The 22659-nt window shown below is 56.2% G+C and overlaps 2 protein-coding genes across 3 annotated transcripts in view; both read left to right on the forward strand.

Moving 5' to 3' along the window:
• Window positions 1-204, forward strand: part of BHLHA9 (basic helix-loop-helix family member a9) — a 1070-nt gene extending 866 nt beyond the window's left edge. The window contains exon 2 of the mRNA XM_034640618.1: window positions 28-204. Coding sequence (XP_034496509.1) covers window positions 28-204 — 177 coding nt within the window. The remainder of the gene's footprint in view (window positions 1-27) is intronic.
• Window positions 205-7286: 7082 nt separating this feature from the next.
• TRARG1 (trafficking regulator of GLUT4 (SLC2A4) 1) lies at window positions 7287-22306 on the forward strand. Of its 2 annotated transcripts, XM_034641818.1 has the most exons (4): window positions 7287-7929; window positions 18302-18434; window positions 19244-19351; window positions 19817-22306. In XM_034641818.1, exons 1-4 carry the CDS (start codon window positions 7543-7545, stop codon window positions 19828-19830), a joined length of 642 nt encoding a protein of 213 aa, XP_034497709.1. In that variant the 5' UTR covers window positions 7287-7542; the 3' UTR covers window positions 19831-22306. The 2 variants fall into 2 exon arrangements, with proteins under 2 accessions (XP_034497709.1, XP_034497710.1); XM_034641819.1 differs by lacking the exon at window positions 19244-19351.
• Window positions 22307-22659: the final 353 nt, after the last annotated feature.

Consider the following 22659-nt stretch of genomic DNA (forward strand, 5'->3'; position numbering starts at 1 on the left):
GCCCCGCCGCCCGCCGGCCCCTTCGAGCCGCGCTGTGCGTCGTGCTCCCCGCACACGGCCCCGGGGCGGCCCTGGGCGGTGGCCGAGGCTCAGGGCGCGGCCCAGATGTCCGCGGGAAGCTGGCGCCGAGGTTCCGGGGCTCCCTTTGCCTGGCCGCGGGGGTACTTGCGTGCGGGCCCCGGGCTGGGCTTCCAGCACTGCTGACTGGCCCCGGAGCTACCCGGTGGGCCTGGAGGGGGAGGCTGGCCCGGGAGCACCCAATGGCAGGATGGCTACTAAAGGGAAGAGTTCTAAAAACGTCCTGGACGGAGAAAAACCGAATGGCTGAGGCCTAAAAGAGAGAGAGACAGGAGGCAGCCTTGACAGCTGGAAGGAACTGGAGCCCAGGGCTGCACTCCCCAGCACCCCTCTCCGCCACCCCAATCCCAACCAGGGCTGGCGGCTCTGGGAAAGGAGCAGGATCCTGCCGGCTCTTTCTTCCATTTGGACTTGATGAACTCTTCCTGGAAACGTGAGCTTCCATTGCTGTGCCTCGGAGCCCTATGTTCTCTTGCTGTTTTTTAGGAGGAAGGGGGCTTTTGGACAGGGGGACTTGTATGTGGGAGTGTGGGTGACGCCTGGTGTGGTCCAATGGGTGTGGCATCCACATCCCCTGCCTATGCTGATGCCCCAAGTTTGTGATCTGAGAGAGGCAACAGAAGGAGCCAAATAAAAACAGAAAAGCTATCATCTCTGTCTGCTATCAGGTGTCCACTGGGCCCAGTGGCCCAGGGTGGCAGGAAGGCCTGAGGTCTGGGAGCTCACTGTGGAATGTTGGGCCCAGGGCCTGACGCCCACAGGTAGGTACCTGGGGCACTGGTTCATGGCAAGACCCCAGGTGTGGGTGAGTGCTGTGAGGAGCACTGTGGGAGAGGACATTATCTGAAGAGGGAGTGGCACCAAGAGACTGAGGGTGCAGGCCGTCTCTCATCTCTGGACAGGACACCCTGCCCAGCTGCTGTCTGCAGAGAGCCACTGTGAGGGCTGCAACGGAAACAGAGTCTGGGCCAGTCTCAGGGAAGGGAGACTAGGGCAGACCAGGGACTGGAGGCCAGTAAGTTCTGCCTGTACCCTGAGCGTGGGTGCATGAAGCTCCCAGGGAGAAGGGGTTCAGGGCAGCCAGGGCCTCTGTGATGAGGGGCAGACACGGAATCAGGAAAGATTATAGGGAAGAAAGAGGTTAAGGGAATGAGGGCCTCAGGCCAAGTCTGCTGAGAAAGTGGGAGGCACAACCAGCCCTCTCAGAGAGGTCTGGAGAGCTTTTGCATCTAAGATGAGCATTCCTGAGCTAGTCTCTGGCCTCACTCATGCTGATGGGCTGCTGCCTCAGCTGCTGCTGGCTGGGCTGATACCCAGATGTGCCAGGGGAGGGCTGAGGGCTCCCTGGTCTACTTGGAGAGCTGGACACTTGCCAGCTGGGGGAAGAAAACCTACCCAGCTCGGAATGGGGGACATCACGGAAGCTGGAGAGATACCTAGAGACCCAGAGATGAGTGAGGGGTCCCCCAAACGGTCAAGGTGAGGCTCAATGCTGTAATTAAAGTTATCTTTGCTTTCTGCGAGTGAGACACTGGCTGGCACACTTGGCGTCCCGTCCCTAGCTCACAGGTGTTAGGGTTCCCAATTTCACAGGGCAGGGGTCTGCAGCACAGATCACAGGAAGGCTTTGATTCTGGGCAGAGGAGTCATGGGTCCAACCAGGAACAAAATGTGAGACTCTGGCCCCAGGCCTGCCCACTGAGCCTTCCATCTGTGGAGAGGCAGTGCCACTGATAGTGGAAGGGAAAGAGCCAGGCAGGCCTGGGGTCCAACCTCTGCTCTGCCACTCACTTCATGCACGACCCATGGCATCACTTAGCCTCTCTAAACCTCTCTTCCTCACCGCTGACACAGATGACTCCACCTTACGGTGACTGTGAGGGTTAACATTGGTTCATAGTGTACAGTTTCTGGCAATGAGAAAGTGTTCCATAAATTGTTACTGTTTGTATATTATTATAATCTTATGACCAGTTTGGACAATGCTTCCGCCTAGATTCAGCTCCAGATTTTTATGCCCTGGAAACATAATAAAATGACCAGCAAGTCCTGCTTTCTTAAGTTCCAGGATAGAAAAAGGTGAGCGGTCTGGCTCAGTTGCATGCTCAGCTCAGGCGTGGTGAGGGCGCCCCCTGCAGGTGGAAGCGCGAGTGTGCAGCAGATGTGTGAGGTCGGAGGGAGGGATGTGAAAGTACTTCTCAGGCTCTTCACTTTCCAGCTGGGTGACCTTGGGCAAATGACCTAAGGGCTTTGAGCCTTGGTGTTCTGCTCTGTATAACGGGCTAAAATAAGGACTTACATCGTAGGCTGTTGTGCAGACTAAATGAGAGAATGCATTTCAAGCACTTAGCATAATGCCTGGCCCTGTGAGCACTCAGTGAGTGGAAGCTATTAAGACATATTCTTTTCACAAGGTTGTTATAAAGAGAGAATGCCTGGGAAGGTGTTTTATAAACTCAAGTCCACAACACATTAGTTATTGTCTTATCAGGACCATGTGTGTGTGTGCACACACGTGTATATTTGCGTGTTGTTAGGTGTTTGCCTAGTATTCAAAGAGGCTTTTTTTTTTTAAGATTTTATTTATTTGTGAGAGAATGAGTGAGCGAGAGAGAGCACGAGTGGGGGGAGGGGCAGTGGAAGAAGCAGACTCCCCGCTGAGTAGGGAGCCCGATGCAGGACTCGATCCCAGGACCCTGAGATCACGACATGAGCCGAAGGCAGATGCTTAACCCACTGAGCCACCCAGGCGCCCTGCGCTTTCCTTTTTATATTCACTTAATACCTATTATCGGACTATTTTTCTCTCTATTTGGACAAAATATCTGGTCTCAGTTGATAATGTTCATTCCTTTAATAATCACAAATTCAGCTTCCCTCCACAGTCAGTCAGTCATCTTGGATAATGGGTACAGTTTGGGGAAGCAGACTAAAAAAATCAAGCAAAGGTTCCAGAAAACCTGGAGGGCACATAATTCAAGGTATTCTAGCCCAGGAGACCCTAATGCGTCAGGGAGAGGCAAGGAGTACCTGTTGGGTCGATACACACACACACACACAAATACTCACACGTCCACATGTCTACATAAGCCCTCACATGACGTGTGGGTGTCAGAAAACATATGACCAAAAAACCCCTTTGAGGCGCACCTGGGTCGCTCAGTCAGTTGGGCGTCTGCCTTCAGCTCAGGTCATGATCCCAGGGTCCTGGGATCGAGCCCCACATGGGGCTCCTGGAGAACAGCGACAGACGCTGGTAGCAGCTTCACAGCTCACGAAGGCCTCTGATACGAGCCGTCTCTTGGCTTCTCTCCAGAAGTTGCGCCTTCCAACCCCTTGCCTTACCCTCGGTGCCCCCATCACAGGGAGTGGCACCTTGTCTGTCTAGCAATGAAGGAGACAGACCAGCAAAGATAACAGCTGTAAGACTGATGTGGTCAGGGGTGTGGAGAAAAGGGCACATTTGCAGATTGCTAGCTGTCCTGTGTCTCTGTTTCTTTTTTTGGTAGAAACACTTTGGCAAAATCACCATAAAAAGACTCCAAGGGAGTAATCCAAAAAAGAAAAGCAGATTTGCAAAAAGGCAGTCCCAGAGGTACAGCACAGGGAAGGATTTGCAAGAATACGGATGCCCAGCTGTAGAGGCGTGGCGAAGCGAACTCCGGTGTTCGAGCAGAGTGAAAATCGGGAGTTCGCCGTGCAGATCACAAATGGCCTGTGCCCACTGATTATAGCTGGAGACAGACGTGTAGGCACATGAACCTGCCCTGAGAGAATTTGGAGGCACTCAAACGGAGTTAGTATCTATTGGATTCTTCATAATTGCTTTTTAAAGGCGAAAGAGTTGTCTTCTCAGAGCGCCTTCCAAAGAGGGGTAGGGAAACGTTTCAAGCAAGGACAGCGAGGACGAAGTGTCCCGAGTGATTCCTTCGGAGAGATGCCACCCTCACCGGCTGTGAAACCTGGGGGCTTGCTGATAGGAACAGGAGGACATCAGGTTTTTCTCACACTGTATGTGCGTGTGTGTGTGTGTGTGTGTGTGTGTGTGTGTGTTCGCACATGCTCACACAGATACCAGAAGGCGGCAGTTGCCCCTGCTGGGGGGTGAGCTGAGCCCAGGGTAGGCAGAGGTAGGAATTAGTGTCCACTGGACACGCGCTGGGCACTTGGCTGCTGTCTTCAGCCAGCAGGCCGTAACTGGGCCAGACCCTGGGCAAGGGAGCCAGGGGCACACGGGCCCCATCCAGGACCTCGCAGCTGGACCGGGAATTGAGGGAGAGAAGGGAGTGACTTTCTTCAGCAGCCAGGCCCGACAGCAATGGTAGAGAAAGGTCAGTCCCTCTGTCTAGCTGCAGGGGCTCAAATCCCCCCAGGCAGGCAGGCGTCATGAAGGTGGAGCTGGAGGAGCCCCATGCCCCCTTCTGAGGGCTGCAGCTGGCCCAGCGGCTCTCTGTTCCGCAGAAAATGGGTCCAGAGTTCCCAGATCTTCATGTTAGAAGCCTGAAGCTCCATGTCTATGTGAAATGGATTTTTTAAAAAGCACGTATTGAGTTAACACTGTGCAGACCAAACCCATTTCGTATGATGAGTATGGCCCATGGGCCTCCGCAGAACACCCTGGTTGGGAGTGGGGGTGGGGTGGGGGGGTCGGCGACTGCAGCCTGCAACTAGGGCAGCCAGCTGGGCTGGGCTTATCAGTCCCCGAGCCCAACCTGAGGTTCCTCCCCGCCTCTCCCCTTCCCTGGGGGCCCCAACCCCACCTCTGGTCATTCCCCTCCTCACTACCAAGCCACTAGATGGCACCATGAGCCCAGCAGCGCATAGTGACCGGGCAAGCCTGCATCCCCACCCCCCAAGCCAGCCCACCCTGCAACCCCACAGCCACAAGCCACCCTGGGACTTCTTGGCTTTTTCTTTTTCTCTCAGGGTTTTTATTAAGTCAGAAAGACCCCTTTATGTCGGGTTCATTCTGTTCTAGGCCGGCACTGCCCAACAGAAACACAATACAACCCATGTTTTTAGTTTTTAATTTTCTAGTCGGCATATTTTTAGAAAGTGAAGAGACAGAGGTGACATTAATTTTAATAATGTTTTATTCAGCTCAATGTATCAACAATATTATTACTTTAATATGTAATCAACATACACAGTATTCATGAGATATTTTACATTCCTTTTTGTACTAAGTATTCGAAATCCAGTGTGTTTTATACTTAGAGCACGCTTCAATTTAAGCCAGCTATATTTCAGGGACTCAAGAGCCACCTTTGGCCAGAGGCTATGGAATCTTTGGGCTGGGCAGCTGTAGGCTCCACGGGGGAGCCCAGGGTCAGCTTCCAGCAGTAAGATGGCATTCTGGCCAAGCCGGACACCGACTTTGAGTCTAGGGGTCTCAGGCACCCAACTTTCCACCCTCTGCAGGAGGTCTCATGTTTAAAAAGACATTAGCACATTTCCAAAAGTTCCCGGACAGAGAAGCCCAGTTCACTCTCCTGCCACGCCCCTGGCCTGGGGGAGAAGGGCCTCCTTTAAGAAAGACGAGGAGGAAGTCTCTAGCTCTCTCTCTCTCCCACCGCAGAGAGCAAAGATCTCACTGCCTACCCTGGAGGCCTGCATTTTGCAGGGTTCCTTTATGAAGCAAAAATTCTTAATTAAATACGGTCACATTTACCAAACTTGACAATTTGTGCCAAAGCCACACACTGTTTTGAAACTTATTAGCCTCCAGGTGCCTTTTCAGCTCCCCAGACTCCCCCCAGGTGGCTCTGTGGCCTGTCCTCCCCTTTCTCAGCTGGTCACATGCCCCCGCCACCTGGTCACAGCCCTTGCTGGAAGCAGCATTTCTGAAGCCAGCATGACACACAAACCAAAGCTATTTCTTTCTACTGCAATGCGCCCATCTTGCTCCAAACCGACCCCCCCCCACCCGAACGAGGGACTGAAGACTGGTCCCTCCATTCCTGCCTCAGTTTTCTCAACTGGAATATCAGAGGATCTGAATGAACCCCACAACCTCTGAGGCTCCATCCCACCTCTGCTTTCCCACCCCCATCCTACATGACCCTAGGGGTCTAGATTCTTTCCTGTGCCCTCTTCCCCCGCCCACCCCAGCACACACATGCACACACCCAGTGGTTCCAGGTCATGCTTCCGAAACACTGTAAGGGGAGAGAGATCAGGGAGCATAGAGGAGACGTGGAGCATAACGGAGGAGGCTGAAACAGGGAGAAGACAGGAGAGAGAAGGAAGGCAGCAAGATTCAGGACAGGTGACCAGGACTGAGGTCCTTCGGAATGGGCATCTGCCCCCAGGGAGCTCCTGAACAGAAATCTCTTTGTTGCTCTTTAAAAGCACCCCAGAGGGGCACCTGGGTGGCTCAGTCGGTTAAGCGTCTGCCTTCAGCTCAGATCTTGATCCCGGGGTCCTGGGATCGGGCCCCACATCGGGCTCCCTGCTCAGTGGGGAGCCTGCTTGTCCCTCTGCCTGCTGCTCCCCCTTGCCCGTGCCCTCTTTCTCTTGCTCTCTCAAAAAAATAACTAAAACCTTTTTAAAAAATTAATAAAACCACCCCAGAAAAGCTCTGCTGGGCATGAGATGGAGCCCACGCTTTCTCCCCAATGCCCCTGGATGAGGTGCTCAGAGACCCATGGAAGCAGGAGCCTCCGGTGGTGCTTAGTCTCCCCGCTGTGGCCTGGACACCCCTGGGGGCCGGCGGTCAGGGTCGAGGTGGGATGCCCTAGGGTAGGTGTGGGGCAGGTCCGGGGCTCAGCGGTTTCTGACAGAGAGGACGGAGTGCAGAGAGGAGGCAGTGTGAGCTTGCTCCTGCAGAAGAGAAGCTGAGGGCTCCGTTTCCCGGGACAGTTGAAGACACACCCCTTTGTGACCCACTTTGTCTTTCTCCCCCATCCGGAGCCCCCAGACCAGCGCCCCCAGGCTGTGGCTGCAGTGGAAATGAGAGGCGCACCGGCCCCTCTGGGCTGGGCTGGGCGGGGGCGGTACACTGTTCGCAGTTCTCAGGGGAGAGAGGAATTGAAAAGGAAAAGCATCTCTGAGGAGGGTGGGGAGGGAGGGAGGCTGCGTGGCGTACTCTCTCTCTCTCTGACTTAGCCGAAGCCTCACCCGGGAGAGGAGCAGAGGAGCAGAGGAGCGCCTTCACCCTGACCCTGGAGCGGCTTTCTGTCACTTCCCCGCCCATCTGTGCGGTCAGCAGCGCCGGCAAAGTTGGCCTCAAACTTGAACAGAGAGGAAGGCTCCAGCTTCCCGAAGCTCCGCGGGGGCATCAGGCGGGCCTGGGCCTCTGAACTCGGCGACCCTGCCAGCTCCCAGCAAGCCCTTGCTCCCCTGGGGGACGCATCTGCCCCTGCCCTGTAGGCCCCCAGTGTGGGCTGAGGCATGGTGTGCTGAGCTCCCTCCGGAGCCCGTCATCTCAGCTTGAAGCCGGAGCAACCCAGGGCCCAAGCCAACATGGCCAACCTGGTGCAGCCTCAGTTTCCCTCAGCCCAGGAGCCAGGCACCGCCTTACCCCTGGACCTGCCGGAGATGGAGAAGCTCCTCACGAAGGGGGAAGGCGAGGATGACAAGGCACCGAAGCTGTCCAAGTCCCTCTCGGGGGCCCTGGACCTGGAGCAGAATGGCCACAGGCTGCCCTTCAAGGTGGCATCCGAGGGGCTCCAGGAAGCCACGCTCCCCTGGTCGGCCTCCCCGGCCAGCTCTAGGCGGGCGTCCTCCATTGCCACCGCCTCCTCTGCCCAGGACCAAGAAGTCCCCAAAGATTACCTCATCCTTGCCATCGCCTCCTGCTTCTGCCCTGTGTGGCCCCTCAACCTCATCCCCCTCATCTTCTCCATCATGGTGAGTGCTGCCCTTTGTTCCCAGGGCTGGGGCTGGACCAGGGCTCAGCAGGTGTGTTCCCAGGCAGGCACCAGACCCTCTGCATAGGGAGTGAAGAAGGGAGAGCTGGGGGCTGGGGGCTGGGGGGAAGACTCCCTTTCTCACTGGGCCTGCTACCCCCCATTGGAGAGGGGGCCGGGGCCAGGAGACTTTCTGTTTGCTGTCCCCCCTCTTCTCTGCTCTTCGGTGTCACAGCTCGCCTTTGCACACATCCCTGCTGGGGAGGGGACCCCAGGGAGCCACCTGGAGCTAAACTCCATGCTGCAGAAAGGCAGCCGAGATGGGGGGCTAGCCTTTTGCATGGGGCGTCCTGAGGGGTCATCCTGACTGGGGCTATGCGTCAGTAGAGGGTATGGCCAGCCTGGGGTCTCGGGACCCCGAGTTCTTTGGAGGGGAGCCAGCTGCCCCCACCTGTCACCCCAGGCCACCTGGCTATTCCAATGGCCTTTGCCAACTCTGGTTTCCAAGAGCCGCCGTGGCTTTCCTGCCATGCGCCGAGGGCCCTGGGGCCTGGCTCCCCCAAGGCTGCTCCTTCGGGGAAGGGGTTGTTTTCGCTGGGGCCCTCTGGGCCTTGGAGCTCAGACTGATTTCGGCATCTGTCTTTAGTCTGTGTTTAGGGTAGGGGAGGTCTGGGCCATGGGTGAAAACTGTGTGTTAGAGGGCATGGCTGGCCCTGCCAAGAAGGAGCATGTGAGCTAGTCTTCGCTCCTCACACACTTGGCCCGCGGGGTTCTGAGTAAACGGTCTTAGGTTGTCCCCAAACCAAGCCATTTGGATAGAGCTACTTACAGAAGATGACAGAAAATGTCCATAGACGTTGGCAGGTGACTTTTGAGGTCCAGGAAGAGGAGGGAGTGACGGGGGTGGGTGAGAGAGAGAGAGAGCCCAGGCAGGCAGTGTCTTCCAGAGGGAAAACAGAAAGTGGGAGTGGTGACCTCCCAGCCCCAGGCTGGTCAGGGCTGGGGGACAGGGCGGGGAGACGCTGTCTGCTTCCCTCTGGAGTGATTCCCCTGCTGAGTCATCTATCACCGAGTCCTCAGGAGCTGTGGTCACCTCCACTGCCCCCGGGCTGTCCTCTGAGAAAGGCCCCGTCTCCTCAAACACCTCCTTCCGCTTCAGGGATGCTTTCCCTGACCCCCCGTCAAATCTAGCCCCACTTGCCAGGAGGTCAGGGGACCCTGTTGGCACTCCTGAAACTTGGCACAGGCACACGAGCCAGGGCTGCACAGGGCTGGGGAGGGGGGCTTTGAGGAGTTTCCTGAGCTGCCTGCGGCACTTGGGGGGCAGCTGGGGGCAGAACCAGGTCCTAGGGGTGCAGCTGGGGGTTGTGGGCAGGGCCAACCTCTTGGTTACAGGGAGAAGCCCCAGGAGGGGAGACGGGCTTCGGGGAGGGAAACCACACAAGGGCCCAGGAGAGAACAGTTGCTGGAATCCATCTCCTTGAGGGGCGGCAGGGTGCAGGCTGGGTAGACGCTGCCTTTGTCAGAGGCGCCTGGGTCCGAGACTGTGAGACCCCTGGAGCCCACCCCCAGGAAATTTCTACAGCCTTCTCAGGTCAGCTCTGAGTCAGTTCTGAAGGTCACTGGGCCAGGGGCTAGGAATCTGGTGCTAAGCCAGAACCAATTCCCAGGAGCCTCCAGTCCGGTGGGGAGAAACTTGTAAACAGATCCCATAACGCATTGCAAGAAGTGCTCATGCTAGAAAAAACCACAGGGTCTCGTGGGGCCTCGGGCAAGTCGCTGAACTCTCTCTTCTCTGTATGCCCATCTGCAAAATGGGTGTCACGTAACACCTACATTAGAAGCTGTGTGAGGGTGATGTGGGATGAGCGGCGTGAAGGGCTTCAGAGCAAGGGCTCTCACACCGTAGCAGTAACTGAGTGGTACCTGAGTGTCCCCCGGGCCGGGGGTGGGAAGCCGTCATGGGGTTTTGGGTTTTCTCAGAGCTTTGAAATATAATACACGTATCATACAATTCACCCGTTCAAAGTGTACAATTCAAAGATTTGTTCTTCACAGCTACATGCAACCATAACCACAGTCAGTTGTAGAACATTTTCTCACCCCCAGAAAAGCCCCATGCCTTTTTTTTTTAATCACCCCATCTCTCCCTTGATCCCTCTCAGACCTAACAAACCACTCATCTTTCTGTCTCTATGGATTTGCCTTTTCTGGACAGTTGCTATCAGTGGAATCATGCCGCGTGTGGTCCTTTGGGACTGGCTGCAAGCTTCGCCCAGCATTGACATCACGCGGTCCCGAGCCAGAGAGAGGTGCGGTCAGGTTTCCATTTTGGTGGAGCAGGTTGGTGCAGAGTAAGAGGAGGGGCAGAAGGGGCCCCTCTGAGCCTGGCAGTTGGAAGAAGGAACCTTTGTGGTAGCACTAGGGGAGAGATGAAGAGGTCTGGACCAAGGCCTTGGCAAGGGGCAGAAAGGGTTTCTGGAAACCTAGGACTTGTTAATGCAGACCATTTATTTATTTATTCAGTCAATCATTCACTTGACCGGCAAGTTGCTTGTTTGGAGGCGACTAAGTGATAGAGAATGATTGGGCCCCCATGAATGATTATGCCTCTTTTACCAATGAGGCGCCATGCGAGGCACTTGGGAGGATGGATGATACGGTCTGTTGGACGTGGCCAAAGGATGTAAGAGTATGGTGATGGAGGGAGGTGGGCAGGGACCCGCTCTAGGAACTGAAGTTTTATCCTAGTGGCTCTGAGGAACCCCTGAAAGATTTTAAGCAGAGGCATGACGTGGTCATTCATACTTTAAAACCAACATCCAGCTGCACTGTGGGAAATGAGGTTGAGCCAGCAGGACTGCGAGCAGGGAGACCCCGTAGGAAGCTCTTGAGATAGTCCAGGCTGGCTGATGAAGGACCAAGCAGTGGCTTAGGAAAGAGGGCATGAGGAGAGAACTGTTGAACAGAAAGTAGCAGCACTTACTTCACACTCTTGGTCTAAGACAGCTCTGGGGACTGCAGCATTTAAGGGGTGGGCGGAGGGAAGTGGTCAGGAAAGAGTTTTGAAAAGAAAATTTCAGGGGGTGGAAGGCAAACTGGAAGAGAGGGAGAGACGCCCAGGGAGGAATGAGTCTGAAAGGAGGAGGGAGGGTCAAATGCAGTACAGAGGTCAGGTCCAGTAAGGATGGGAGTATCCACTGGCTGGGCCATTTACAGACCCCTGATGACCCTGACGATGGACAGGATTAGGCAAAAAAGGAGAGAGGTGACTGATGAGCTTCATGAAGAGTGCGGAGATGGGGTCCTGAAGAAGGACCCGTCCCCGGGAGCCTGTAGGAAAGGCCATAAGGGCAGAAGCAGATAGAAATACTCAGAGCAGCTGCTCATGCTATATGGGCTCCACACCACCAGAGAGGTGGAGGGCAAGGCCATTTGCTGAGAATGAAAGGCCTGGTGACAGGGGAGAGGAGAGGGGACAAGGGACAGAGAGGTCAGTGGCCAAGGGCTCTGCTGAGGCTGGAGACCATGGGTCTGAGTTGTTATCAGCCTGCGTGGTGGTGCATTTTTTCTCCAGCTGTAGGTATGGAGTCACAGATGGGACATTGGGCCCACCTGAGGCTGGGGATGGATGGCAGAGTTGCTATGAGGGCAGACCCAGGGGCATAGAATGATGCTGGTGAGGGGGGCAGAGGAGGCACAGTGACGGATCAGGCTGGACTGGGAGGAAGTGAAGCTGGGAAGATGGTGATGACCTCGGAGGAGAGGGAGGGGTCACAGGTTGAGGCTCAAAGTCGTCGAAGGACAGATGCTGTGTGAAAGAGGTGTGAGAGACACCGGGGGTTGAGATCTCAGCAGAGGGCCCGTGTGGGGTGGTGGCGAGGTGGAGTATAGCTGTGGAAATGAATTTCCAAAGAGAACCATGAGAATCCAGGAAGAAGGAGCCCAAGGGAGCCCCGTGTTAAGGGCTAATTCTCATTTAACACATGAGACAACAGAGGCACTTGAGCAGTGCCTTGCCCACGGTCACACAATGGTAAGAGGCAGCTGGACGCTGAATCTAGTGTTGTCTCCATGACCCTGCCCTGCATCTACCTCTGGGGACAAGGATGGTGTGTCCCTCCCAGGAAAGCCAAACCTTTGGGGCATTTGTGCAGGGAGGGAAGAACCCACTTCCTTCCCTCTTTCTCTCCATTCTCCCCTCCCCCCCCACTGTTCTTCCCCACCCCTACTGACTCCATCAGTGGGAGACTAATGGACCAGCAGCATCCTTCCCACTGTGGCTTAGACAGGGACCTGCTATGACAGGGGGTCAAGCTGAGCGGCTGGGATCCCAGGTATCCAGACGTAGCCCTGCTCAGGACTGCAGTTGCCTATGAGCCTCCTGAGGTGGCCAGGGCAGGGCTGGCTTCATCCATTCTGCTCCTGGGTCAGGCTGAGAAATGGCCATGTTCCTCAATGCCAGCAAGGTCTCCTGTCAACCAGGGGAGCTGGACCCCAGGCCTTCAGCTGACAACAGTGCTTAAACAAGCATCAGATAGACTTGGGTATGGTTCCCAGGCCCCGTGACCGTGCCCAAATCCCTCAACCCCCTTTGGTAGTCTCAGTTCTTTCATCTATAAAATAGGTATAATAAGACTGTCGACCCCATAAAGCTGCCGGGAGGATTAACTGGGTTAATATGTGTGAAAACCCCTAGCACAGAGCCCACCATGTAGAAGATGGCAGTGGTTACTGTTGTCATTAACACTGAATGAAACTTTGTACTGTCAGAGGAAAGGGCAAATCCCCAGTGGACAAGCAATTCTGACTTTAGCCAGTTTGGGGGAGATTGGAGTGTCAGCTCTCGTGCCACCACCCAGGGGAGGGGCAGCCCTGTCTGTGGTTTTGGTGGAAGCCTCTGAGCAGCCCCTTTTTCCTCGATTCTTCCTATCACATGCGGGAGCATGACAGAGGTCCAGAGCAGCTCAACACTTCCTTTCTCAGGCATTCTGGATGACTTGGTGATTTAACTGACCTGTTGTAGGCCATGCATCTGTGCATTCACCCAGCAAGAGCGCCGAGCCCCAACCAGCACTGATGATCGGCTAGCGTGCAGACATGTGGCTGTAAATATTGATGTACTTCTGAACGGGTTGGCAAACAGTGGCTGTCTCAAGGTCCTAAGCATCCTCAAACACTCCCACTCCCACCCACCACGGCAGCTGTCCCGACTCCTTCCCCAGGAGCACCCCCCATGCCTCCCCACTCTCCAGCAACTGAAGTTAACCCTGTAATCGGGGCATTCCAGGAAGAATTGCACTGTTATAGAGAGAAGGATGTGACGGGGGCATGGGGAAGCACATCCCTTGGCTTTGACCTGCCGGGATTTGCTTGATCTCTGCGTAAGGACGAATAGCTGATCAGCATTGGCTGATCACATGTTGTCAGTTCTCCGCAGATCTGCTGGGGCTTGGCCTGAGCCTCATGGGTGGAGGAAGCTCTTTCCCGATAAGTTCTGTTGCCACTCTCCCCTGGCTGGTTTCATCCCCTGGCAGCTCTTCCTAGCACCTTTCCAACCCAACCACTTCCTTCCCCACCCCTACCAGCGCTCGGACCTTTTTCACTGCTTTTCCTCACTGATCTATTAACCCGAATTCATTTTCTCCCTTACCATTCCCACCGCCATTGCAATCACAAATGATCTATTAATTCACAGTCATTACAACCATTACTGCAGTTATTATCGTGCCTTCCACGTGAGCCATTCTGTATAAGGGGAAGAGGCTGCCACAAAGTGGGGTTAGATATGCAGCTGGTAATTTACTCCTAAAAAGTAATGAAGGGTCTTCTTCCATCCCTGAGGTCAAGGGTTGGGTTTTTCATTTGGGAACTAATGGGGGGACTTCAGAAATGAGTGCCAGCTAGCGGTGAGCAACTTCTAGATACAAAAGAAGGGCTCTACTCTTCAAGGCAACTATTCCCCCCATTTTACAGATCAGAAAACTAAGATTTACAGAACAGTTGTGAGGTTTACATTGGACGGCGTATGACACATAAACTGTATGACCCAACAAAGCAGGTGCAGTCAGGTCTGCCCTGCTCGTTGGGCCATTCCCAGGGCATCTCCCTCAATGCCGTCTCTCAGGCTCAAAGGAACATGCATGACAGGGATGCATAGGCTGACGGCCATGTGGATAAAGAAGAGGGATTGAGTTTAGAGCGATTGAAAAATTCATCTCTCCCTCTCTCGCTTCCCCTCCCCACCTCTCATACCCAAGCAACCACACGTGCACCTCTCCCCACGATCCTGAACCGTTGCTCGATGCACAATGATTTCTCGGGCAAGCGAAGAGCAGAACTCACCCCTCCCCACTGTGTGCCATGCTTACAGCTGAGAAGGAGTCTCTTGGTAATGATTCAAGGGTAGCCCCAGAATGTCTAAAGCTGAACTTCCTGAAAATTCCTGAAGCCTTTCTCTATGTTGCCCCCTCTTCCTCCCAAGAGGAAGGTGTTGCCTTGGTGTTGAAGTCCTTCATTCAGTGACCTGGACTGGCCACGCAGAGAGCTGGAGGTGGCATGGGTTAGTGGGTGGGACCAAAATCCAGATAACAGATATCTTTCCTGGGGGACCCATTGCCTTTACTTCATTCATGAATCTTCTATTAACTTGGAGCGTTCCACTGGCTAAGTTCAGTGGTTAGAAAACAGACCCTCCTCTCACTCTTTTTTTCTCTTCTTTTATTCTTTCCTTCCTCAAATACTTACTGAACACCTATTAGGGCCAGTCCCTAGGTTACATAAGAGGGACACCAAGACTGAGGCTGCACCGTCCCTGTCTTCAAGTCTAGGGAGAGACTGACACAAGAACTAATGGCACAAGGTGGGAAGGGAGGAAGAGAGCATGGTGTCAGATGCTACGGGAGCCCCAAGGAGGGGCTGATTAATTGCTCGTGGGCACCAAGGACAGTTTTACTGGAGGTGACTCTTGAAGGATGAGAAGGAGCTGCTGAGGGGCCAACACAGTAATGAGCAAAGGCATTCCAGCAGAGACGGCAGTCCATGAGAAAGCACCGAGGCATAAAAATGTGTTCCTTTTGGGGCATCTGTTTGGCTCAGTTGGTAGAGCACGTGACTCTTAATCTCAGGGTCATGAGTTCAAGCTCCATCTTGGGCATGGAGCCTACTTAGAATTTTTTTTTAATTAAAAAATGAAACAGAAAAGACTAATTTAAAAAATGTATTCATTTTATGGGGAGCCATGTGACCAGGCTTATGGCCTAAAGACCTGACCTGGGCTGTTGAGAAGAGGTCGGCTGGGGGCAAGGCTGGAGCAGAGGGACTAGTGGGGAGGAGCCTGGTGCAGTGTCCAGATGAAGTCTATTGTGGGAGCGGGCTAGGCCAGTGGAGTCGGCTGGAGAGGTAGGGACATACTTGAGGGACATTAGAAAGGTCAGGAATTCATACCTGATTGTATTTGAGGAGGAGGAAAGACAGAGAAGAAGCCCTTCACCCAGGGTCATGCAGCTGGGACAGCTGTGGAGGGTGGGGACAGGCCCCCAGGAGGTCTGGCTCCAAACCCTGTGCTCCCCTCCAGGCCGCCCTTGTAGGGAGCTGGGAGGCTGCGCCTGCTCCTGCCCGAGTCCTTGCCAGGTCCAGGTGCGCCGTGAGATCAGGGTGGGCTGTTGCCTGAGCCCCTGCCCATGCCCCTCGTCAAGCCGGACCCACCTTCTCTTTAATCTCTCACGGATGACGCTCGTCCATTGTCACTGGGCACCCTCAGGACACTCCCAACTTTCTGCCCAGACCCATCTACAGACCTGTTGAGGTGTGAGACCACCTGTACCCATGTGTGTCCAGTCTCCATGGACAGCAGCGCTGTCCTCTGCTGGCTGTAGTTAATCCCCGTGCTCAAGTTCAGATCTCTGTCCGCTGTCCTGGGACACGGGGGCACCAATCGCTTCTCGATCTTTTCAGCCTCTCCCTCTGGCTGGATCTTTTTCTTTCCTGTTTTGATGAAATCCTCCATTTGTCTCACCCAGTTGTAGGCCCTCCCAGTGCCTACAAGACAAAAGCCAGATTCCATTTTGTGATAGTCGGGGCCCTTCCTGACCTGGCCTTTCTCCTCTTCTCCAGTGGCTTCTCTCACAGCTGCATGATGCCCTGTGGTCCAGCCTCTCATTTGTAAAACAGTCTAATAGCACTCCCTAACTCACGGGAGTGTTAAGGTGCTCTAATGTTCTGCTGGATGGCAAGGCTTAACACAGTTCCTGGTCCAAGGTAGATGTTTAAACAGGCTAGGGATTACTAGCAGTAGTCTGGGGGAGGAGTCCTGGTGGGCTTCCCAGAGGAGGTGGCATAGGAGGCAGCCCTCGAAGGATGGCAAGGGTGTGGACAGGTGGTTGAGGGGGAACAGGAAGGTGGGCGGGAGAGTTGCACTGGCAGGTGTTCAGCCCTGCAGCAGCTCAGATTGGCTGAGCCCAGAGGTAGTGGAAGGGAAGGGTAGAGAATGAAATCTGCAAGTGCAAAGCTAACCTGGGTTCCGACTTCGTTCTGGGAACAGTGGGGGCTGTAGAAGATGCTGGGCAGGGTCACTGGCTAAGCCACCGTCATCTCCTTGAACTTGTGCCTCAGCTCCCGACTCTCTGCCTCCTCTTTAATCCCACCCCACGACCGCAGGGCAGGAGCCTAGCACGGGGCCTGGCATAAATCTCTGTGGAGGGGAATGTGGTGTGGGGATGGCATGGAGAGGAAGAGAGCGTAGAGCCAGAGTGGAGGGGGTGGATCTTCGGGAAGCTATTGTGCCGGCACTGACCCCGGGCAGGTGCAAGGCCTCCGGGGAGGACTGCAATGGAGTTGACCAGGAGAGGACACTTACTGGTATGGTAGGGTGGCATGGGACAGGCGCTGTGACCGAGTGGGAGCACTCCCGGCTGTGGCCAATAATGGGGCAAGTGGGCAGAAAAGCACGAGGCCAGGAGCAGATCTGAGGCAAAGCAAATCTGATGGCATCAAACACTGTGGCGGGAGGTGGCTCTGTCCTGGGAGGAGCTTGAACGGGGAGCCACGGGGTGAGGTAGGGGGCTGGTTAGGTTTGTGCAAGGAGAAAAGGACAGGACCAGGGGGTGGGGGTGCCCCTGTGAAGAGAACAGAGAGGAAGGGGACCTTCCCTGAACTTCAGCTTCTTTAAAAGTGGGCAATAGTGCCAACCGCACGGGGTGGTTCAGAGCCTCAGTGAGATCATTCAGGCACAGTCCTCAGCAAGTTGCCCGGCACAAAGTAAGTGCGCAATAAATCACCACCACCACCAGCACCACCACCACCACCAGCACCACCACCACCAGCACCACCACCACCAGCACCACCACCACCAGCATCACCGGGGGATTCAACTACATTTCCATGCTGAGCTCCGGAGCCTCCAATAATTGAAAAATAAAATCACCAAATAAATGACCTAAGACTGTGAAAAGAGTCACACCTTTAGTGGACTCCTACCTGTAGCTGTTCTAGAAGTCCAGGGAGCTTCAGAGAGTTCCAGAGCTGGAGGTGTCTGGAGGACACAGGCCAGCCCCGGCCAGCAGGTTGACTCCTGAACCATCACGGGCAGGGGTGCGGGGCTCCGTGAACGTGCCGGGGACACACCTCCTTCTGAGTCACTCCAGGGCTTCCCAAGATTCTTTCTGGCCACCCCCACACTCACCCACCTGCTTTCACCAAATTAAATAAGGCCGAGAAAAACCAAGCTCACTGAGAAAGCGTGAAGTGTCAAATGGGCCCCTGTGAAGCCAGCGTGGCTCCCCACACACCCCAGCTCTCTAGTTCAAACCCAAGCCCGCCTTTCTGGTGTGATGTGGGAAGTCGGCTTGGTTGAACAAGGATGTGGTTCCTGGGTGGGAATAGGAGGAGGGAGGATCGATGATACCTTTTTCCTGTTGTGGAAGAGGGGGTCACAGAGGGGAGGAGGCAGGCACCTAGGGCCACAGAAAAAGCCAAGGGGACACCTTAGGGTGGCCGTAGCAGGGAGCCTTGGGCAGGGGTCGAGGGAGGCCTGGCTTATCTGCTCCTGCCAGCTCAGCATGGCCTGGCCCTGGCCCACCCTCCCGGACCCTCAGTCTCCACCATGCCACCTGCCACCTGCCTCATCACTGTCCTGAGGGGAAGTGCCCTGCTCTGCTTGCTTCCACTTCCAGTGAGGGGCAGCCTTGGTTGGGGGTTCCCACAAGAGGTGCCCGGGCCAGTTCTGCAGGAGAAGCCTGCTTCCCGTCCCCAAGGCGGGTGCTGGACTATGGGCTGTGGTGGGGGCTGGGTAGGTTCAGGGGGCCCGGGCAAGGGGACCCCTGAGGTCTGCTGGGACCAGCATTCTTGAGGTCTCTGCCACCCTGTCTCTGCAGTCGCGAAGTAGTGTGCAGCAGGGGGACCTGGACGGGGCCCGGCGGCTGGGCCGCCTGGCTCGACTGCTCAGCGTCACCTTCATCATCATGGGCACCATCATCATCATTGTGGCCGTGACCGTCAATTTCGCAGGTGAGACCCAGCCACACGGAGCTGAGCGGGCCAGATTGCTCGGGGTGAGGACCACGGACTGGTGCAGCCCAGCTCCCTGGGGAGGGGGTGATGGGATGGGGTAAGAGCCCGTGGGGGACACAGGCTGATCCTCTGAGAAGCGACCCCATCTGCGGCAGGGCCCAGCTGAGCGGGACTGGCTTCTGCTTTGCCTTATGCCTGGATCATTAGGAAAGGGTGTGGAAAGAGCCCGGGGCCTGGGAACCAGAGGCGGCCAGCTCCAGTCTCAACTGAGGGCCTTGGGGCCTGGGCCAGGGTTGTGTCTGGCTGAGCCTTGCGAGCGTCCCCCAAGATCATGGTTGTGATGCCGCCTGGTGAATGGCGGGCCCGTCCTGCAAGCGTTCCTGTCGAGGCGGCCCGCACGGCCAGACAGAAACAACGCAGGTGGTGGGAGTCTGGCGGTAACGCTCGTGAGCCCGCAGCGTTGGCCCAGGGAAGTTAACCAAGCAGGGGCACCATTTGCAGGGGTGACTCTCAGGGGCTCAACAGGCCGGCGTAGCCCTGAGGGTCTGGGCTCTGCAGGGCAGCGTTGTCCGTTCGCCTCCCTTCACGCACCCGCCTTGTGAAGCCCCCAGACATCTCTGCCTGTTGCGGGGGTCAGTCTAAGCTTTTCCCCTGAAGACTTTGCTATTGCAGACCTGCTGCGTGGACCAGCAGCCGTGGCTGCTGACAGCGGGAATGTGTCAGAAATGCAGAGTCTCAGGCCCCTGCCCAGACCCACTGAATCCGAATCTGCATTTCAATGAACATTCCCGGCCCACTCCTTACAGGAGGCACTGACCTAGAACACGGGGGTTCAACCCGGGGCAGAAAGCCGGAGACTCAGCGGTGGGGTCATGGGCAACCTTGGCCCCTTTGGCGACAGAAGAAGAGTTCAGGTTTGTAATCAGCCTGGCTGGGTGTAAAATCCACGTCCTCCACTGTCTGAGTGTCTGAAATGAAGCACGTTCTGAGCTCTCTGTGGGGCTGCGGCCAGGCAGGTGCGTGCGGGCAGGGACAGAGCACAGGCATCAGCTCGGGAGCGCCCTCTGTGCCTCAGTCTCCTCTGTCCTCCTGCCACCTGTCATGCTCGTGACTTTTTCAATGGCAAATGACCACTGGCAAAGGGAATTGTTTAAAAAATTCAGGCCTCGATGGTTCTATGTTTGGGGTCACTTGGCGCTATGAACCCCTGGTCAGGGCTGCAGCCTTGTCTTAGGTGGGAGTTCATTTCCACCAAGAGACCCCAATCGGACGACCCCGGTGTCGTGTCCCTCCCGGAAAAAAAAACCCAGACCCTCCCAACAAGGGCTTGAAGGCCTGTTCTGAGTTCTATTCGGCCGTGACCGCTCTTCTCTTTACAGTACAGAAGAAATAAAACGGACCAGGGTGCTGCGCTGGCAGGGGTGGCCCTGGCCAGCTGGGGGCCTCCACACTCGCACGCCCCCCCTCCTGTGGGAGGACAGGACGGTCACGTCCCTGCGCTCCCAAAGCCCAGACTTGGAGCCAAGCCCCCAGGTCTCCCCACTGCCAGCCCACTTCAGATGTGAAAAGTGCGAAGAACGAATAACGAGGTTTAATCTTGTGGACACGGCCGGTGTTTGGGCTCTGTGTGCGCCAGCTGGCTGCTCATCACCCCCCTCCCCCCGGGATCCGCCACGAGGCACACACCACCTGTTTGAGGAAGAGCCAGCCCCGCGGACAAGACCGAGACAAGGAGAACCATGGCCGGAGAGAAGCAGCACACTCCCTGCCTGTCTGAGCGCCGGGAGCCACGATGTGGGACTTTCTCTTTTGTATTTTTCTTGGGGGGTGTGTGTGAAAAAAACTGTTTGCATGCCTTGTGCCACATGCTTGCTGCAATCCCAGCTCAGGGGCCCAGCTGCCGCTCAGTGCCTGCCCTGGGACCCCCTTGGGGACCCAAGATGAGCAGCTGTCTGGAGAGGGAGAGCCACGCGCATGGCAGGGGAATGCTGGTGAGGACAGGATCAGGAACTGTAGGGCCCGCGGACATCTTTTCCAGCTTTTCGGTCTCAGGAGCTTCTCTGCTGAGAACTCCGGTCCCAGCGTGTCTCCCAGGATGACCCAGTCTGCCTCTTGCTCCCTCCCTCCTTGTGTTGTCGCCTAGGGCCTGACCCCAGCCCTGCTCAGCCAGTGAGGAGGAGCTGAGCTCGCCTCCTGCCATGGCCCCCCTCGTGGTCTAGGCTGCACACTCGGGGCCCCAAGCAGAGTGGCTCAGGTGGGGCTTGGGCTCCGGCTCCCAGCCTAGCAGCACCTGATGTTCCGTGCCTTACCCTGTGCCCCTGGCCATCCACAGACCACAAAGGCTTTCCCTGAGGTTGCTTTGGGACCACCTCTGGGGGGAGGACTTCCCATGAGCTCCCAGGTTCTTAGCAGGGGAGTGAGCTGGAGGGTTTTTCCGAAGGTTTATTGTTGTGTTTGGGAGAGTGGGAAGCCCCAGGCTGGGGAATACACTCCCATGCCCAGAGGCAGGGGGCGACACTATGGCCTCTCTCTCAGGACATAATGGGACGCATAAAAGGACTGAACAGGGTCCTTTGACCTCCTACCTGGTTTCTGGCCCTGGGATTCTCCCCAAACTTCTGCTGGCACAGGTTCTGCCCATGGGGGCCTCTCCTGTGCCCACCTACCTCTCTGGCTTCAGCTCCCAGACCCTCCACGCTTTCCCACCCTGGGAGACCCTGCCCAGCAGCCAGGGTTACTGCCCTTGATGGGAGGGCATGTTCCCAGCTGTAGCCAGACTAGTCCCAGGCTGGCAAAGACTGTTTCCCCGGCACCCATTCCGGGCCCTGGTGCCTTCTCTCAGGGCCCCTGCCTGTCTCCCTGAAGCTCCTCAGAGACTCCTGGGAGGGAGTCTGTTAGCACAGAGGCTCTGTCTACCAGGAGGAGTCCCAAGTGCAGCTCTGAGCCTTCTAGGAGGGCCTTCGTGGCGGGGGAGGGGTGTAGGGCCCAGGGGCCCTGGGTGGATCCCTCTGGGGCCGGCATTCCTGTGTCAGTTTCCCATCTGGGGAGCAGACTCCAACCTCTCCAGACCCTAAAGGAAGGGCTGGCTTTGCTTTACAGGACCTTTGAGGCCACAATAGAGATGCCTCTGTTCGGGGAGGGAGGGAGTGAGCCCAGAGGATTTGTGTCACTTGCGAAGTCAGGTCAGGCCAGGAGGTGAGTCACGAGGTCTATGGAACTGGTGGCTCATGAGTTGGTGTCTCCTGGCAGGCCCCAGGAGCCCCAGCTGCAGCACCCCAGGGAGAAGAGAGAAAGTAACCAGCCAGTTGTGGGGAAAACGATGGCCAAGGTGGGGCTCTCTCTGTGGCCTCTGTGCGCACTGACTGGCACGCACGTGCAAACCTTTCCAGACCCCCACGTCACACCCGCACAGACTCACGCTCTTTCACACTCAAAGCCCAGCACAGCAGAGAAAGAGAGAAGCCACTGGCAGACAGCCACAGGACAGCTGGGACATCCTTCCACGTAGGCAAGGACAACTTGGGAAACTTCTAGTTGTACCAAGGACGGAGCTCAGAGGCTCTGAGGGTTTTGGAAGGAGCCTGACCCCTCCGGCGGGAGGAGCACAAGCCTGAGGACCAGGAACCCTGCAGAGATCCGACTGGGAGGGAGGATCCCCTGACTCCCCTGCTGCCTCCCCCCACTGGCAGCCTGGCACTCGGAGGACTCACCCCCTGCTCCCAGCTCCATTGTGGGTCCCGCCGCTGGCTGCCTGAACCCAAAGGTCCCCCTGCTTGGGACACTGACACAGCCTGTCCCGCATCCCAGAGGAAGCAGTAAGAACTACCCCTGCTCCCACCCGGCACCACACTCTCCAGTCGGCTCCTGTGTATTGCTCGGCATGGAAAGAAATAAAGTGGAAAGTGCACGTGCACCGTGGGCCTGTGTCTTTGTGCTGCTGGGGTTGAGGGGTCCCCAACAATAGGGGGCGGGGGAATGCACTCAGCCTGTCGGTTCCGGGGTCAGGGCTGGGAGGTGGGAAATGGGAAGCCTGGGCACACTCGAGGTGTTCCCCTGGGCGAGTTTGTCCTCCCTGGGCCTCAGTTTCTCCAGTGAGGAATGCCAGTCCCACCTTCCCTTGGCAGTCCTTTCTGCATCTGAACAAAGACCTCGGGAACGGAAAGAAGAGAGTGGAACCGACACGTGCTCACAGCCCGGCCCATGCTGGGCATCTCACACACTG

Source organism: Ailuropoda melanoleuca, chromosome 13, assembly GCF_002007445.2.
Source record: "Ailuropoda melanoleuca isolate Jingjing chromosome 13, ASM200744v2, whole genome shotgun sequence".
In the NCBI taxonomy this organism is placed as follows: domain Eukaryota; kingdom Metazoa; phylum Chordata; class Mammalia; order Carnivora; family Ursidae; genus Ailuropoda; species Ailuropoda melanoleuca.

Excerpts from the sequence above, each read along its gene's own strand:
- TRARG1 (XM_034641818.1), top strand. The coding sequence starts at position 7,543 with ATGGCCAACCTGGTGCAGCCTCAGTTTCCCTCAGCCCAGGAGCCAGGC. Across the intron at positions 7,930-18,301 it reads CCCTCATCTTCTCCATCATG|TCGCGAAGTAGTGTGCAGCA; the intron begins GTGAGTGCTGCC and ends CTGTCTCTGCAG. Across the intron at positions 18,435-19,243 it reads CGTGACCGTCAATTTCGCAG|GAGGCACTGACCTAGAACAC; the intron begins GTGAGACCCAGC and ends CACTCCTTACAG.